The 19,392-nt window shown below is 50.4% G+C and overlaps 1 protein-coding gene across 1 annotated transcript in view; it reads right to left on the bottom strand.

Annotated features, from left to right (window-relative positions):
- Window positions 1–582: 582 nt before the first annotated feature.
- Window positions 583–19,392, bottom strand: part of slc24a3 (solute carrier family 24 member 3) — a gene marked incomplete at both ends in the record, with an annotated part of 99,714 nt that continues 80,904 nt past the window's right edge. Inside the window, 7 exons of the mRNA XM_079511923.1 lie at window positions 583–729; window positions 1,060–1,125; window positions 1,752–1,864; window positions 2,637–2,751; window positions 10,059–10,225; window positions 10,834–11,074; window positions 17,884–18,047. Coding sequence (XP_079368049.1) covers window positions 583–729; window positions 1,060–1,125; window positions 1,752–1,864; window positions 2,637–2,751; window positions 10,059–10,225; window positions 10,834–11,074; window positions 17,884–18,047 — 1,013 coding nt within the window. The remainder of the gene's footprint in view (window positions 730–1,059; window positions 1,126–1,751; window positions 1,865–2,636; window positions 2,752–10,058; window positions 10,226–10,833; window positions 11,075–17,883; window positions 18,048–19,392) is intronic.

Below are 19,392 nucleotides of genomic sequence, written 5' to 3' on the forward strand. Positions count from 1 at the left end.
GGGGCTTTTCAAAAATAAAATCCCTCAAAACAGCAGCAGGCAGTAGTCTGTTTTTTGGGGTGTGTGTCCTGAGTCCTGTCCTGTATGAGAGCTTGTGACATTTGGTGGTATCCATATCCACCATACGGAAACATAACAATATACCAGTAGTGGTACTGTCAATTTCTGTTTGTACCACGGAAATGATGTGATTGGCTGAGCACGGAATGTGATGTGTATGATGGTGTATGATGATGTATGATGATAAGAGCGCTTCACATAAGTGTGATTTATTTTAATTCAACTGGCAAACAACTAAATTGAGGAGAAAGGGCTAAGATGCAAAAAAAGAAAAGAAAAAAGAAAAGTCTTCTAGAAAAGAGACTAAAGTCACCCTATTGAAGGCATGTGTGCCACAGCGTGTATGTAATAGAACCAAAACATAAGGTGATTGTGTTAAATCAGTAATCGTGTGTATGTGTGTGTGTGTATGTGTGTGTGTGTGTGTGTGTGTGTGTGTGTGTGTGTGTGTGTGTGTGTGTGTGCATGCGTGCGTGTGTGTGTGTGTGCGTGCGTGCTCCTGTGCGTTGGTGTGTGTGTGGTTCAGTCTCGGCAGGTGGGAAGGTTGACAAAGGTGAAAATGTTGTACTCAATGAGACAGGAGAAACACACAAAGACAGCATAGAGGAGGAGGCACATCACACCCAGACGACTGTCCAACGTCCACTTGTTCAAATGGACTCCTGTCACCTGGTATCCACACACACACACGCACACGCACGAGTACACACACACACACACACACACACACACACACACACGCACACACGCACGCACGCACGCACACACGCACACACGCACGCACACACGCACGCACGCACACACGCAGGAAGAGAGAGAGACACAATTACAACTGTGAAAAAGCTGTGAAACAAGTGAATCTCAAGCTCCATTTCTAGGACCAATGGTTTTGCATTTATGCATGATTTGTGGCCCCAGTTGTGACTAGACATAATGTTGTGTGACACCGGTTTGGCTCTTGAGATTATGGCCTGTTACTTTAAGTTACTCAACACTCACTGTTATAAAGACAGACGCCAGCAGGAGACCCACAGAGAAGATCAGCCCTTTACTGTTCAGCTTGACCTGGGAAGACAACACACAGTAACTTAGATCCAGTGGTAGACATTAGACAAAGTATATATTCAATTATTAAAAAGTAAAAATTACAAAGTACATTTTATTTTTCACATTAATTGTCATTGAAGTCCAGGCCTGCAGCACTGGGGGGTGCACCAAATGGCGGGGAGAAAGTGAAAGAAGACTGCTGCAAGCACGGAAGTTTAAGGGAGGAAGGAGCGGTGAAATACGGCAGTGAGGCGACAATTTTCCGCGCTGCTGCCCCTGCCCCCACGAAGGGTTAATCCATATACTCTGACGCCCCTGGATGTCAGACCAAACCAGCACGTACCCAGACGTCAGAACCGCGTGGTTTCAGTGATTACGCTAAAGATCGCTCTTCGCCAACGTATGAAAGGTTGCTAGGTGATACAAGCGGAAATGAACCAGAAAATGAAAAGTCTGTCTCCGTCAGCCTCAATGTAAATAGATTTATGAATGTATCTCTGATTCTTTTCCAAGGTTGCGTTTTTGTTCAAAACAAGCTTCATTCAATGGCGCATAACTAAAGAACTGATGATTGTGGTTACAAAATGTATTTTCCGGGTGAAATAAAAGACTACACAACATGAAGTGAAGGGTGTGGTGCTTACATAGGAGCCGTGGTTGATGGCCAAGGTATTGATAGTCCATGGCAAGCCAAGACCAACCAGTATGTCAAACACATTACTGCCTATGGAGTTAGATACAGCCATGTCCCCCATTCCTAGAGAGAGAGAGAGAGAGAGAGAGAGATTGTGTAATTGTTGTGATGATAAGAGCGCCCTGATTTCTTTTCAGCACCCTCTAGCGGACAAAAGTGCTAACAGACTGACACACCGACAGACACACCGACAGACAGACACACCGACAGACAGACAGACAGACAGACAGACAGACAGACAGACAGACAGACAGACAGACAGACAGACAGACAGAAAGACAGAAAGACAGACAGACAGACAGACAGACAGACAGACAGACGACAGTCAGGCAGTCAGACAGTCAGACAGACAGTCAGACAGACAGACAGACAGACAGACACACCGACAGACACACCGACAGACACACAGACAGACACGTGAAAGACACAGGCCGCTAAATATTGGATGAAGGGAACATAAATAAACCCAGATGAAAGGGTGGCGATAGACACCATGTGGAGCTGTCTTTCCTTTCCTGTCACCTTTTCTTCCTCCTCGCCGTACCACAGACGGGGAGAGAAGGGCAGAACGAGATGACACGGCTTCTCCCTCTATCCATCTCCTTTGGTGTTTGTTCCCTTTCTTTTCTTTTGAAAGTGGCTTCCCTTTGATTCCCGTTGATTGGTTTGGTTGATAGGATGCTGCTTTATAGTCTCTTGTTCGGTACACGCGTGTGTGTTTGTTTGTGCGCGTGTGTGTGTGTGTGTGTGCGAGCGTGCGTGCGTGTGTGATTGCGCTCGCTTGTATGTCTGTGTGTATACACAATGTACTGAGGTGTACAGGATGTCTTCTCACCTTGTCTAGCCACTATGAGACTGGCCATGCAGTCCGGAACGCTGGTTCCTGCAGCCAGGAAGGTGATTCCCATGATCACATCAGGGATTCCAAGAGTAAAGCCAATCACTGTCACCTGTTGGAGAAAACAAATCAAATCATGCAGAATTAATTAAACAATGCAACCTAGTGGTGTGCATAGAGACATGTGTTACTGATTATTTTCCATTGCTAATTCAATATTTAAAATGTTTTGCAGATGTGCATAGCCGCAGTGTGCAGGGTGAATGCTCTTTCTGCCTCAAATATGAGCCAGGAGAGCTTTCACTGCGTGATTTCCTTTTTATCAAGATAGAAGAAATATTGATCTATTCTATTCTAGACAAAGGCTAACTGATGCATTTGCGAAGATGTACGCTTAGTGCAGTATAGATATATAAATCTATACTACACCAAGCGTACAAATAAAATATGTAGCTGGAGCTAGACCATGCCAATTAGTTGTAAATACGGTATGTAAATGATCAGATCAACAATGTACAAAATAACATAATTCTTCTTTCTTACTAAAATGATTTCATGGAAAAGCTGCCATCTGTGTTTATCAGTGACTAGCTGATACTGTTTGACCACATTAACCCTTGTGTACATATTTCGGCAAATTCAAGTTTTGGCAGCAGGCCAATTTTTGCTAAACAATATTTTTATATTACTCCTACAGATTTTGTCCAGACATCGCGCAAAAGGCTACACAAAGTACACATTATCTCTAAAGTCAAGTGATCAAGACAGATCTTATTATCGTTATTACATATTGCTTATGCTTGGGTAAAGTGCTGATCTTATGATATACAATAGTTATTGTCATTACCATAATTATTAATTATTATTATTATTATTATTCATTGTAATTATATATTTAGTTGAATGATCTTATATAGACTTGATTGTTTTTATTTACATTTTTTGTATTTCCATTTTGTTATTAATACTGTGTGAGTGTGTAAACAAAGAAAAAAAAAAAAACTAGAAAAAGTGCCCTTCTGGGCACATGTCTCCACCAGGAGGATAGGACTGTGTGAGATGTTTGGCAAAATGTTTAGGAGTAATATAAACATGTTTTTTTGTTTGTTAGTTTTTTATGGAGTTGGAACAACAGATGTTCAGGGGGAGGAGAAACGCACCTTGGCCCTGCCCTTCAGGCCACTCTCCGCCCCCCACGTCAATCTACCTGTCCCTATTTATACCTGCCCAGTACCACCCAGAATCCTCCATGTTTCGCCCGCGTCGCTGCGTCGCACACTAGCCGCCTTCCTACAGGCTTCTCGCAAAATTGATTAATAGCCTACTATTCCTTCACTTACCGTCGTCCACGGAACCAGCTTTCTACCTCCTTCGTCCGTCATAACCCCCGCCGCCATATAGCCACGGCTTCCCCGTCCTCCACCTCCAGCAACAACAACATCCACGGCTTCCAACTCCGTTACCGGCTCCGTACTTCCAACGCCACCCAGGCTCACCAACACGTTTGCTGCGGGTTACAAGGACAGACGCCTCCCGCCCCAACTTTCAAAACCGGCACACCGTTCCGTCTCGACACGGGACCCCCGCCGATCAGATGACGTCACCCACAGTTCCAGAGCCACGCCATTCGAGCCAAGCAGAACGATCCATCCGCCCCACCAACGCAACAACTCACAAAGCTAAGTTTCATTCAACTGTCACAACAAGCCACAGCGTAGCTCAGGGCTTTCCATTCATGCCCGAAGCTTCACTGACGCGCAGCCTGTCACGTCATCACTCCGTGACAGCCACAACCAGAAGCAGTTCTTGCTGAAACCACACGGGGTCGCTGAAAGCCAGCTAACGGATTGCACTCCTAGTGTTTCTCCCTGCGGCCATAGGCTTCCACGCAACCTTCATTCATTAATAGTATTGGTTTGCACTTCACAATGCATTCCCCGCAGCCAGGCTTCTTTATGTTTGTTTCTTCTTTTGATATGGACATAACAATGTGCCGCTTGCACAGTTGTACAATTGTAGATGCATCGTCTACAGCGTGTTAGCACATGCAGTCTTTCGTTCAGGCCTCAGCCTTCCCTTCAGCCTTTCTGTCCGTCAGATAGCCATGCTCCCCCCGTCCCCCCTCTTTCTCTCAGCTCGTACTCAGCTCGTACTCAGCGTGTACTCAGCTCGTACTCAGCATATACTCAGCTCGTACTCAGCATATACTCAGCTCGTACTCAGCATGTACTCAGCATGTACTCAGCATATACTCAGCTCGTACTCAGCATATACTCAGCTCGTACTCAGCTCGTACTCAGCATGTACTCAGCTCGTACTCAGCTCGTACTCAGCTCGTACTCAGCATGTACTCAGCTCGTACTCAGCATTTACTCAGCTCGTACTCAGCATATACTCAGCTCGTACTCAGCTCGTACTCAGCATGTACTCAGCTCGTACTCAGCTCGTACTCAGCATGTACCCAGCTCGTACTCAGCACGTACTCCCCTGCGTTGGCCCCGCCCCCCCTCTTCCCAGCCTTCCATTCAGGCCCCAGCCTTTCTTTCAGCTTCATGCAGCCAGTCAGCCAGTCACGCCCCCAGCCTCCGCCATGCTCCCAGCGCCCCTTTCAGGACCCAGCCTTCCTTTCAACAGACGTATAGCTTGTCATGTAGACAGCACAATAATTGCTTTGCATGTAGTCATAGCATAGTACTGCTTATATGCTAGTTTCCATGTATAGTGTCTTATATAGTTATGTCCTCACGCAGGCCCCAGCCATTCTTTCAGCCTTTCATTTAGCCAGTCAGCCAGTCACGCCCTCAGCCGCGCCTCCCTCAGGCCCCAGCCATTCTTCCAGCCCTACCTCCTCCCTCCCCCCCACCCCTTCCCTTCCACACTTCTCCCCACCACCCCTCCCCCACATGGCACTTTTCTTCCGAACAGCGCAAACAGCGCAACCCTCCAAAGCTCCCCCCCTCCACCAGCACAATCCCCACAATCAGTGAAACCCCTCCAAACCCCCCCACCTCAGCGCCTGCCCCCACACCCTCACGTCCATCCTGTCCCTCTTTTCCTCCTCCGCCTCGCAGGCCGCTCTACCCCCCACCGCCCCCCCCCGATCTAGGTTCTGCCCGCCTCGCCCTCCCCACTCAAACTTCCCCCGCCCCCCCATCCCTCGCCACCGGGTTGGCTGCATTGATCTAGGTTCTGCCCGCCTCGCCCCCCCTGGCTCCGCCCGCCTTCCCTCAGGTTCTGCCCGCCTGTCCCCAGGTTCTGCCCGCCTACCCCCCCCTTCCTGGCCCCTCTCCACCCTACGCTGGATCTCCCCAGCGTTCACACTACGCTGGTACCCCCCAGCGTCTTTTTCGACCCCTCCTACCCCCGCCCCCCTCCTTCTCTCTCTCGCCAGTCAGACAGCCACGCTCCCGGCCTTACATCCAGGCCCCCGTCCCCCCTCCTTCTCTCCTCACAGCCTCCGGTGATGGCTCTGCCCACCGTCCCTTCACCCCCCCCCAGCCACCCCGCCACCTCCGCCGATGGCTCCACCCAACTCCCTTCCCTTCCCTCCCGTCATCCTACCCCTCCCACCCTCCTCACCCAGTTCTTTCAGCTTGGACACACTCTGTTTTACATTTCACCTTTCGATATTGCTGTATTTAGTGCACGTTGTTGATTTTGTGTTTTGTATTCCGGCTACATTGAACAAGGTTAGGACGACGACGGCGACGACGATGATGATGATGATGATGATGATGATGCTGATCCTGACCCCTCCTCCCGGCGCCGTACGCCCCCCCGCTCAGTTTCCCCCGGACGGCACCGCATGCCTCCCCCGTCCCCCTCCTATCCTTCCACAGCTAGTCCGGCGGCCGCCCCACCCAACCCCCCTCCGCCCCCTCCTAAAACCCCCCGCCCCCCTCCTTCTCTCCCTCCACAGCTAGTCCGGCGGCCGCCCCGCCCAACACCCTTCCGCCCCTTCCACCCCTCCCCGTCCCCCCTCCCTCTCTCCTATCCCCCCGTCCCCCCTCCCTCTATCCTATCCCCCCGTCCCCCCTCCCTCTCTCCTATCCCCCCTTCCCCCGCCCCCCCTCTCTTTCACAGCTAATCCGGCGATGGCTCCGCCCATCGTCCCTTCACCCCTCCCCTAACCCCACCCCCACCCCTCCGTTCTCTCCCATCCCCCTCCCCACGTAGCACGTACTGGTCTGGCAGCCCGTACTCTGGTCGGGCAGCCCACTTCCCCTTAGGCCCCGCCCACCTTCCCTCGGCGCTGCCCGCTTTCCCTCAGGCTCTGCCCGCCTGCCCCCAGGCCCCGCCCACCTTCCCCCAGGCTCTGCCCGCTTTTCCTCAGGCTCTGCCAGCCTGCCCCGCCCACCTTCCCTCGGCGCCGCTCGCCTTCCCTCAGGCTCTGCCCGCCTCCCCTTAGGCCCCGCCCACCTTCCCTCGGCGCTGCCCGCCTTCCCTCAGGTTCTGCCCGCCTGCCCCCAGGCCCCGCCCACCTTCCCTCGGCGCCGCCCGCCTTCCCTCAGGCTCTGCCCGCCTGCCCCTCCCCCTCCCGGCCCGCCCTCCCGGCCCCCTCCCACCCTACGCTGGCTCTCCCCAGCGTCCCCCCCTCCCTCTCTCTCTTCACAGCTAGTCCTCCCTCTCTCTCTTCACAGCTATTCCGGTGGCCGCCCCGCCCAATTCCCCTCCGCCCCCTCCTACCCCCCTCCCTTCCACCCCCTCCCCCGTCTCCCCTCCTTCTCTCTTCTCACAGCTAGTCCCGCCCCGAGAGTGCCTGCCCCAGGAGTTTCAGCTAGACCACTTCCCCCACGCTCGATCCGCCCTCCTCCCGACTCACTCCCACCCCCAGTTCTAGACCTTGCTCGTTGTTTTTTTTGGGGTCTTAGAATGCCTACTACGCACAGACACGGGTTCCTCACTCAGACCCGTATCCTGCCCCAGACCCTCAATCTCCGGTCACCATTCTCCCCCGGAACTCCCTCTCGACACTTCTCCGTAGCAGCCCTCCACCCTCCTACGTGGTCGGCTCGGACCGTCCGCCCCCTCAACTCTCCCTTCCCCAGACCTTGCCACGCCCTCCGTTTTCACTACGCCCTCACTAGTCACTTTCACTAGCCACGGCCACTTCACTCCTCCGCCCTTGCAACTCTCCCTTCCCTAGACCTCGCCACGCCCTCCGCCTTCACTAGCCACTTCCGCTAGCCATGGCCACTTCACTCCTCCGCCCCTACAACTCTCCCTACCCTAGACCTCGCCACGCCCTCCGCCTTCACTAGCCACTTCCGCTAGCCACGGCCACTTCACTCCTCCGCCCCTACAACTCTCCCTTCCCTAGACTTCGCCACACCCTCCGCCTTCACTAGCAACTTCACTAGGCACGGCCACTTCGCTCCTCCGCCCCTACAACTCTCCCTTCCCTAGACCTCGCCACGCCCTCGGCCTTCACTAGCCACTTTCCTAGCCACGGCCACTCCACTCCTCATGCCTCCACGACCAGAGCTTGCTCCCCGTCAGTCCTCGGAACCCCGGTTAACAACGTCCGCACCAGACGCTGCCACGACCCCCAGACCTCTCTTCGCCCACGCAACCGGAACCACTGCCTCGCAGCTCGGTTCCCATCGCACACGGTCAAATCCCCAACACCCTAGCGACTCCCGCAGACAACTTCCCGCAGACAACTTCCACGCCACTCCACGCCGTCCACCTGCTTGGCAGATGGGCTTCCCAAGCCTACCAGTCCCACCCGTACGAACCTCCTCTGCCTTAGAACAGCCCTTCCCCTAATTAGTAGTCGCTCCCCGTTGTTCCTTTTGGGGATATCGTCCATGCGCACCGTAAGACGAACGCCTTACGACGAACGCCACACGACGAGTGCCATTCGACCACCTCCCCAAAGACTCAGGGTCGGCGACCCCCCCCGGAACCTACACATCCGTATTCATTCATCCCTCCTGCATCCCTCCTTTACTTCACTGTCAATAAATCACTTAAACCTACCCAATGGTGTGTTTATTCCTACCAGTGAAATGGAGTTGGAACAACAGATGTTCAGGGGGAGGAGAAACGCACCTTGGCCCTGCCCTTCAGGCCACTCTCCGCCCCCCACGTCAATCTACCTGTCCCTATTTATACCTGCCCAGTACCACCCAGAATCCTCCATGTTTCGCCCGCGTCGCTGCGTCGCACACTAGCCGCCTTCCTACAGGCTTCTCGCAACCCACCCCCACCCCTTCACCACCTATTAAACAAAACTCTCTCCTCTCCTTCTCAGGTTCTTGCGGGGGATATCGTCCATGCGCACCGTAAGACGAACGCCTTACGACGAACGCCACACGACGAGTGCCATTCGACCACCTCCCCAAAGACTCAGGGTCGGCGACCCCCCCCGGAACCTACACATCCGTATTCATTCATCCCTCCTGCATCCCTCCTTTACTTCACTGTCAATAAATCACTTAAACCTACCCAATGGTGTGTTTATTCCTACCAGTGAAGCAACAATTTTCTTCATTTTGTTGAGGAAATGCAGAGTGCCTGGTGACGCCAATTGGATGATTTGAGGCATTTTGTTCCAAAAATGTGTTTTGCAAAAATCAACCTGTTGGTGGCGCTATAACAGGCCAATGTGAAAAGGGTGGGATATATTCCTCAGCCTAGTAAGAAAATGTGTGAAAGATTTCACGTAAATTGCATGCTGCAATAATATCAAAAATGTGTTTTACAAAAGTCGGCCTCCTGGTGGCGCTATAAAAGGCAGATGCGGAAAATGCAGGTCAAAGATTTGTCCTTGGCCTCTAGGGAGTGTGCATGCAACGTTTCACGCAGATCGGTGCAGTTTTAGGTAAAAAATGTGAAAAGCTGCCTCATGGTGGTGCTATAACAGGCCGTTCTGGAAAATGTGGTGCAGAGGTTCATCATTGGCATCCAGGGAGTGTGTGTGCAAAGTTTGGCATCGACCGGGTTAACGGTGCCGGAGATTAGCTGGTAACCGACGGACGGAAGGACGGACGGACGGACGGACGGACACACGGACGGAGTGCAAAACATACTCTCTCCCCATGCCTTCGGCCTGGTGGAGACAATCAACCTGAATATAATTTTGATAAGTTTTGATGTATTGAGATACACAAAGAAGGGGTAGGACTTGATAAGTTTTCAATAAACTTCTTCCTACTCCTTTTTCGAACATAAATATAAGTTAGGGATTATGAAAGATCACTATTATTATTTTTGGACGCTTCTTTTTTTGTTTTTAATCTTTACTATGTCTTTTCTTGTTTATATTTTAACATGTTCGGAATAAATAAATAAATTAAATGAAATGAAATGATAACTTTGTCCGAAAAATGCAATGCAACAGTGGACAACAGTGGCCTTGTGAATCTGTCTGTGTCTTGGTCGTTCTGTCTGTCCATCCATCCTCTGTCGTCTTACCATCCACACCATGACGTAGGAGAATGCAGCAATCCAGAGAGTAGACGCCACAAAGGAGAGCATGAACCATTCCTCCCAGCGTGGTTTCTTACAGTTAGGCACAGTGAAGTACAGCAGCAGACACAGAGGCCACGCTATGAGCCACTTCAACTTGTTAAACACACCCGCTGAAATGAGAAAGAAACCGTGAGAAACCTACAGCAGGTTAACATGAAGACAGTGGGAGATAACGTGTGGTAGGGAGGTAACGTAAGCCCATTTCCATCATGGAATAAAATTAAGAATTGAGAGTTTTTTACAGCCACACTGTGTAGAACTCGGGCATGCAATGTAAATGGTGCATATAGCATGCTGTATATAGCATCTTGATCCAAAGTGCTTTCCAATTTCCAATGTGCATTACATTCACTCGTAGACCGATGGCAGAGGGCCATGCCATCTTCACTTCACACTTCGACATTAAGCCAGGATTGTACCAAGAACCTTCCGATTCCCAAGTGGGCATTGTATCTCCTGAGCCTCTGCCACACCATGTATATGTACATATACATACTGTACGTTGTATACAGTAATAGACATTTGGTCAATTTTGGTCAATTTATAATTAAGCTACCGTAGATGCATATTCTTAATGTCACTGCTGTAAGTGTGTGCAAATGAATTAACATACTCACTCACATCACTACTACACAACACAGCCAGCTTGGTAGCATAGCTGGCTAGCGACTCCACTACTACACAACACAAGTGTTAATGATCCATTTTAATAATCTACCTGGGCACTGGAATGGCACAAAGGGTCCTGCGTCATCTTCCTCCTCCTCTTCTTCATCATTTTCGTTGTTTTCGTTGTCTTCGTTCTCTGTCTCGTTGCCAGCTTCACGGTCGTCATGTCGACCATTGACTCCCCTCTCGAGCCCCGCCAGCCCATTCTCTTGGCCTCGCCCCCCCTTCCCCTTCCCAGGGACATCTGAGTCTCCGTTGGTGAAGGACCGAGTGTTGATGAGACGCTGTCTCTGGAGGACACACGCGCACGTGCGCACACACACACACACACACACACACACACACACACACACACACACACACACACACACACACACACACACACACACACACACACACACACACACACACACACACACACACACACACACACACACAATCAGTCAACTTCAACTCCAATACAATACAAACATAGATTATCACCTAGTCATTTGTCATTGCTAAAGGTTATGCAAGGGTGCCTGTGCTAATCGGTGTTGCTTGGCATCGGTTTGTTATACAGCAAGCTACGATACTAACGAATAAAGAGGTCTTACCGTACGCATATAACATTGTTTTAGCGTGGATTGCTATTGGATAGCTGAGTGCCATGGATTCTGGTGTTTCACAGGCTACCGGAGAGTTCTTCTCCACCCTGAACGAGATGGGCTTCACTGAGCAACAGATCAATGCTGCTGTTAATGCAGGAAAGTCATCTATTCCAGAAGCAGCAGAGTGGCTCGTTCAAGTGCCGCAGCCCTCTCAACCAACTACGACAGCCCTTTCCGAGTTCAACCTTCCCAAAAACGCCACAAACCCGGTCGCTTCCGAGTCACATGCAGGGGGTTCTGGCGTTTCTCCGACTAGTGGGGAGCTCTTCACCACCCTGAAAGAGATGGGCTTCACTGAGCAACAGATCACGGCTGCGGTTCAGGCAGGAAAGTTCTCTGTTCGGCAAGCAGCAGAGTGGCTCCTTCAAGAACACAACCCACTCCTTCAAGAACACAACCCACGGCTCAGATTGGGGACGCAGCCCTCTCAGCCACCTGCGACAGCACTTGCTGCGTTCAACCTTCCCAAAGAGGCCACATACCCAAGCACTTCTCATGCAGGGTCTTCTGACAACAACGCAGGCCCATCCCTGGCCCAGACATCGCCACAGCGGTCCTCCACATCCATAGACCCACCACCTGTAGAATCCCGTATCAAACCGGACATGAGCGACTTTCACAAGCAGCAGATACAATGTATGGCTCAGGAGGCCAAGGCAGCGAGAAGACAGAAGCAACAGGAGCGTGACTTGGTGCTGAAGCGGATCGCCGAAGACCGGAAGAGCCGGACGGAGACCAAACCTTGTGCAACCAATGAGATTTCTTCCAATGACCAAGGCCAGAGGCTGGGGGGAGAGATTCAGATGAATGAGGATAATAACAGTACACTCATGATTCGGCTGCCCTCTGGAGAGTCCATGTCTGTGCATTTCCCAGCTGATGCCCCACTGCGGAGCGTGGTGGAGCACATCTCCGGGCAGCACCCTTCCCTGCCATCCTTCTCTCTTCTGCAGGGTTTCCCACGTAGGCGCTTCGGGGACGCAGATCTGGCCTGTTCTCTGCTCTCCCTCGGCCTCACGCCCAGCGCTGCCCTCTGCATCCAGACCGCCCCTCTGGAGACACCCCAGGACTCACCCATGCCAGCGATACAAATCTCAGCTGAACAGGAGGAACAGACAGCAGGTACCATTCCTCCATCGCCACCACCACCGTTCCCCGTTCAAGGTGGGGTGGAAGTGGAAGTGTCTCACTTTGGGGCGCTCGGACCGCGATTACAGTTCCCTGTCCAGGGTGGGCTGGATGTGCCTTCTCATTCCTGGGGGCGGGGTCAGAAGCTAGATGCAGAGGAGGGTGCCAGCATGGATGAGCAGGGTGAGGAGATGATGGAGGCAGAGGGAGCTGCAGCAACTCACCACTCAGATGATGATAATGATGAGGAGGAGGAGAGGGAGGAGAGGGAGGAGTATGATGATGAGGGGGAGGAGGATGATGAGGAGGAGGAGGAGGATGATGAGGAGGGTCCAGGTCCTCACATGCTCAACAATATGCATAGGCTCAACAATATGCATAGGCTCTTCCCAGGGAACATGGTTCAAGGAGGAAGACACCGCTGGCCGCGGCAAGGGAACCGGCTCCAGGACGCACCGACGGAGGACACTGCAGAGCCGGATGATGCCAGTGGTCGGGCGGCTAAACGTCTCGCTGCGGTTGAGCGTCTTAACAGAGTACGACACCAGGAAGACCCTCAGGCCACCAAAGGACACCCCACGCCTCCCAGTAAACCCTCCAGAATTCCCACCATCCCATCCCTGTGTGTCCTCGCCACCCAATCCACTGCCCATCTCATGACGCATGATCCCAGTATGCAGTACATAAGTAGTCTGTCCTGCTTGACGCCCGAGCTTGCCGAGCTGCTGCTCAACCATATGTCCAGCAGTAGGCTGCTGTGTCCTCGCACACTGGAACTCTTCTTCGGCTGCTCGTTGCAGAAGTTTGTCCTCAACTGCTACCCGTACTCCACCAATGAGCTCCTGCGACAGCTCCGGGCCTTCACCAGTCTGAAGCACCTGAGCCTGGTGAACTCGCCACTCATCACCAACTCTGGTCTATCTGTCTTGTCAAATCTGGTCAAACTCCAGTATCTCAACCTGGCCTCCTGCAGCAAGCTTACTGATTCCTGTCTTCAGCACATCGCAGGGTTGAAGAGCTTGTGCTTCCTGTCTCTGGACCAGACTAAAGTCAGTGATGCGGGGATGGTGCAGTACCTCCAGTCGGCTCCCTCCTGCCTCACCCAACTCAGCCTCAACCAGACAGCAGTGTCAGAGGCCACGCTGAGCGCACTGTCCCGCTATGCACCGCAGCTACGACTACTCAGCATCAAGCAGACCAATGTCAGTGATGTGTCTGCCTTGGCAGAGCTGTCCAGCCTACAGACTCTGCACCTGGATGGCACAGGAGTGACAGAGCGTTCCCTGAAGCATCTGGCTAACCACCCCACCCTCTCCGGCCTTAGTCTGGCAGGGATCCCCGTAGCAGACGGAAACCATGCCCTGCAGATCATCTCGGGTCTCGGGCTGACCCAGCTGAGCCTCCCTGGGCGCCACTCTGTGACGGACACAGGCTTGTCCTTCCTCTCCAGGCTGTGTCAGCTGTCAGAGCTGGACCTAACTGACTACATACAAGTCACAGACCAAGGAATCAACCTGCTCTCGGCCATGACTAGGCTAGTGCGTCTGTCTCTCAGTAACACTCAGGTGACTGACGCTGGGCTTCCTGCACTGTGCAGCCTCCAAGAGCTGCAGGACCTCTGTCTGGATCGCACGGCCGTCACCAGCCGAGGAGTGGCTGCTCTCATCACCCGTCTACCACACCTCCAGGTGTTGGGATTGGCCAGCACACGGGTGGGAGACACGGTAGCAAGGAGGGGTCTGATCCACTGTCCTCAGATGCTTAAGTTAAACCTGAGCAGGACGCGCATCACGGATCACGGTCTCAAATTCCTGAAGGACATGCATCTGACACAGTTGAACCTGGACGGAAGTGGTGTAAGTCTTGGTGGAATCTCTAAACTAATTTCTCAAAGCAACATCACTAACAGCAGCATACGGGCCAACCACATGCGCACCATCCCTATCAACGAGGTCTCTGATGATGAGGATGAAGCAGCCTGGAGTTCTTCCCCCAGTGCTGTGCCCCCATACCTAACCACAGCTTTTCCTGCTTCCGGCTGAGCACACAGCTTTCAGCTAAAAGTCACCCAGTACTGTAGCTCTAGTGTATAGTCATTGCCATGGGTGTAGCTTTCCCCTTTCAGACATCATTTACAAAGATCCTCAAACCCCTCACACATAATATCATATGAAGTGAATGGAAATGCCAGCCAGCCTGCACAACCAGTCTATGATGTCAGCCATATATGATGTAAGTATGACCTTGACCTATGACTCCATATCTGGGCGAGTTTTAAGCCACATCTGAACTCCATTGTGCAGTCTGGGTAGGGAATGAGGCATTACCCCAGGTAAAGGAGTTTAAGTATCTCGTGGTCTTGCTCACGAGTGAGGGGAGGACGGAGAAGGAGATCAGCCGGGGATTCGGAGCGGCAGGGGCGGTATTGCAGTCGCTGTACCGCACTGTTGTGACGAAAAGAGAGTTGAGCCAGAAGGCAAAGCTCTCTGTCTACCGAGTAATCTTCATTCCTACTCTCACCTATGGTCATGAAGTGTGGGTCATGACCGAAAGAATAAGGTCTCGAATACAAGCGGCCGAAATGAGTTTTCTTCTACGGGTGGCTGGCATCTCCCTTAGAGATAGGGTGAGAAATTCAGTCACACGAGAAGAGATTCGGAGTAGAGTTGCTGCTTCTTCGCCTGGAAAAGAGGGTGGTTCGGGCATCTGGTTAGGATGCCTCTCGGGCGTCTCCCTAGGGAGGTCCTCGAGGCACGTCCCACTGTGAGGAGACCCCGGGGCAGACCAAGGCGCAGTTGGAGGAAACACATCGACTCACTGGCCTTGGTCTCATGATCCCCCAGGAGGAAGTCACTAATGTTGCTCTGGAGAGGGAAGTCTGGAGCTCTCTGGTGGAGCTGTTGCCCCCGCAACCCGACTACGGATATGCGGTTGAAGATGGATGGATGGATGAACTATATAGTTAAATATTTAAAAACAATAAACAATATCTGCCTCCTGGCAGCGGCAAAATACTTTTGGCGCAACCACCGTCCATCGGTTTGTGAGATTAACGCCGGACAGACAATAATAATAAAAATAATAATAATAATAATAATAATAAAACTTTATTTGTATAGCACCTTTCATGACATGAAATAAAGAAAGGCATAAGACATTAAAATTATAGCAGTAATGCAATACAGTGAGGACATGAATAATAAGGAATTTAAAAGATCAATTAAAAGCAAGAGTGTAGAAGTAGGTCCTGAGCTGTGCTTTAAAAATGTCTACAGAGGCTGCCTGTTGAAGGTACAGTGGGAGTTTGTTCCACGCTGTTGGCCCGTAGAAGCAGAAAGCTGCTTCACCGTGTTTTTTAGTTGCCATTTTCTTAGGCACAGCGAGCAGGCCAGCAGTGGAAGGCCTGAGGGGGACCGTTTGGGACATATTTAGGCAGGCAGTCATGTAGGTAGGAGACCATTGAGAGCTTTATAAACAAGTAAAATAATTTTAAAATCAATCCTAAAAACAACCGGAAGACAATGCAATGAAGCTAAAACTGGAGTTCTCAGCTTAGTTTTAGTTAAAACTCTGGCTGCCTTTTGCATTTTGGACAAGTTGTAATCTGTTAGTTGTTTTCTTTGGCAGTCCAGAAAAAAGTGCATTGCAGTAATTAAGCCGAGAAAAAACAAAGGCGTGGATCAGCGTTTTTGCATCGTCCAATGACAAATAGGCCCTAATTCGTGCAATATTTCTAAGGTGAAAAAAGGCAATCTTGGTAACATGATTAATGTGTGAATTAAAATTCAATTCAGAATCAATAATGACCCCCAGGTTCTTTACTGTACTGTTACTTTCTACAATCATGTTGCCAAGTCTGCTTATTATTGATTCTTTCTGCTCACTAGAACCGATTATGAGAACTTCTGTCTTATCCTGATTTAGTTTGAGAAAGTTCTCACTCATCCAGCATTTGATGATAGACAGACAGGTCAACGACGGACCTTTCAAGAACACGGTCACAAAGTGCAGAACAACAAGAACATAGAACATATCATACATCCAAAGGCAACAACAAAAACACAGAATATGGCTCATCGGTGAAAATCATCATTTAAGCTCACAGCTTGTGCTGCTGGCTAATTGCATACACACTGAGCTATACTCTATACACATGCTAGACAGAGGTCAGATCCTAAAGATGCCTTCCCTTTGCTCTAGACAGAGGTCAGATCCTAAAGATGCTTTCCCTTTGCTCTAGACAGAGGTCAGATCCTAAAGATGCCTTCCCTTTGCTCTAGACAGAGGTCAGATCCTAAAGATGCCTTCCCTTTGCTCTAGACAGAGGTCAGATCCTAAAGATGCCTTCCCTTTGCTTGAGAAGACTAAGGAAAAAGTAGTGAAGAGGCAATCAATCTCTAAAATAGTAAATAGCACTGAAACCGCAGAACAATGGCCTTTGTGCCACAAAGAAATTAATTGAAGAGTTTCAGGGGATATGTTGAATAACGTCAGTCCACGGGTTCTTTTATGACCTCTTGCAAATATTACCAAATCATTGGTAACCATGCCTGGCCAAATGGGGCTACAAAACCGGCCCAACCATCTGTGAATGTGGAGAAGAGGACCATTCGATGCAGCACTGCCTTGTCTGCCCTCTATTACCCAAACCTGGCAGATTTCAACAATAATTGTAAAGAAATGGGTCATCTAACCACATGCTTCAAAGACATGAAAAGAAGAAGAAGAATGCCTTCTATTTTTTTTAGTCTGAATGAAGAACTGGAAACCTGGCAGAGTTAGGCATGCCAAGTGTGACGATAATATAACTGTCAAGAGATCGAGTCCACTATCTATGAGAGAAATTCAATGAAATACTACGTATAATCATCACCACAACAGCAACCGTATCTTTGGGTGGATACCGGTTGCAACATCACAGTGGGGCAGTGTTAGCCTGGCTAATAAGCCAGACTCAAATCACACTGTCGTGTGGTATTTGAGTCTGGAGATGCTGTGTATGGATCTTGATTCCCGGGGGGCGGGTTCAAACATTTTCTCTTTGACGCAATTGGTCAGAGCTACTGTCAGTCAAAGGTCTCAAGCATTGAACGTCACTGTACCAAAGCCCGCCCATATTGCATACCGTGTCCCGATTGGCCACACCAGTTCTCTGGTGTAGGAAATGGGCGTACAATTGAGCCTCTCCAGACCGTAATCCGCCGGCAGGCAATTCTTTTTTTGCCAACGGCTGATCCGGTCTGGCTCATTAGCCAGGCTAGGGCAGTGTGCGTGTGAGAGTGTGTGTTTTGTGAGTGTGTGTTTTGTGAGTGCGTGCATACCTCTGTGATGAGCATGCGTGAGGCCATGGTGAGGCGTGTTCTGGGAGAGAAGTGACTGGTGATCATGACCCTCATGCCAGCCTCAGAGAAGGACAGCTGGTGGGGGTACGCACACAGCAGCTCGTCTACCATTAATACTGACGGCTTCCTGTGGTGGTTACTAGCTGTCAGCACACACACACACACACACACACACACACACACACACACACACACACACACACACACACACACACACACACACACACACACACACAGTACATACAGTATAATCACACATTGAAATAGACATTAAGGTAGAAGCGACCACGTGCATATAAACTGCACATTTGCACAATGATAAATACAAATGCACATATTCATGCACTTGCACGGAAAAACACATGCATGGACACACAAAGAAGCAAACAGAGATGAAACTAGTGCCCTAGTGACCTGTGCCCTTCTGGGCACAGGTCTCCACCAGGGATGTTTGGCAATATGTTTAGGAGTAATATAAACATGTTTTTTGTTGTTTTTTGCAACAATGTTCTTCATTTTGTTGAGGAAATGCAGAGCCAGATCACTCATAGCATCTCTGAGGATAGAATTCTAGGGCGGCGGTGGCTCAGGGGTAGAGTGGCTGGATGGTAACCGCAAGGTTGCCTGTTCGAACCCGGGCTCCCCCAGAGTTAGTGTCGAAGTGTCCTTGAGCAAGACACTGAACCCCAAATTGCTCCCGATGTGCTGGCTAGTGCCTTGCATGGTTTCTGCCGCCATCAGTGTATGAATGTGTGTGTGAATGGGTGAATTGATGGATAAAGGCGCTATATAAATGCATTTACCATTTAGATGAGCAGGACATGTGCAGCATTTTGAACAAAACGGGCCACTCCTGAAAACTTTGGAAGGCAATGTTAGCCAATCAGTGTAGAATCTGAGAAATTCAACAGACTCGTCTTGATCACATGACTACAGAGATCATGTGTACCAATTTGCGTGAGATTTGGATGAAATCTATGCAACTAACATAAGCAATGTGTTTTGCAGAAATCGGCCTCATGGTGGCGCTATAACCGGCAGATGTGGAGGGATGCAGAGACAATGTTTTTCCATGGCCTCTAGGGAGTGTGCATACATAAGTTGTATACAGGTCGATGCAGTTATAGCTAAAAACAGGAATTGGCCTGTTATAGCGCCACCATGAGGCTGATTTGGAAAAACATTAGTGGCATGTCGTCCTCTGCCTAGTGGAAATGTGCGTGTATAATTTCACGGAAATTTCACTGTGTTTGTGATTTGTGGCATTTTGTTCGAAACGGACCAAGCATGTGAGCTTTGGAAGCCAATCTTAGCCAATCAGGATGGAAGATGGGAAATGGTGCAGATCCGTGTTGATCACATAACTATGGAGATAGTGTATACCGAATTGTGTGATGTATAGATAAAATGTGTACGAGTAATCTACAGAAATATGTTTTGCCTAAATCGGCCTCATGGTGGCGCTATAACAGGCCGTTTAAGAATATT

The sequence above is a fragment of the Electrona antarctica genome (genome assembly GCF_951216825.1).
Source record: "Electrona antarctica genome assembly, chromosome: 10".
NCBI classification, from domain to species: Eukaryota; Metazoa; Chordata; class Actinopteri; order Myctophiformes; family Myctophidae; genus Electrona; species Electrona antarctica.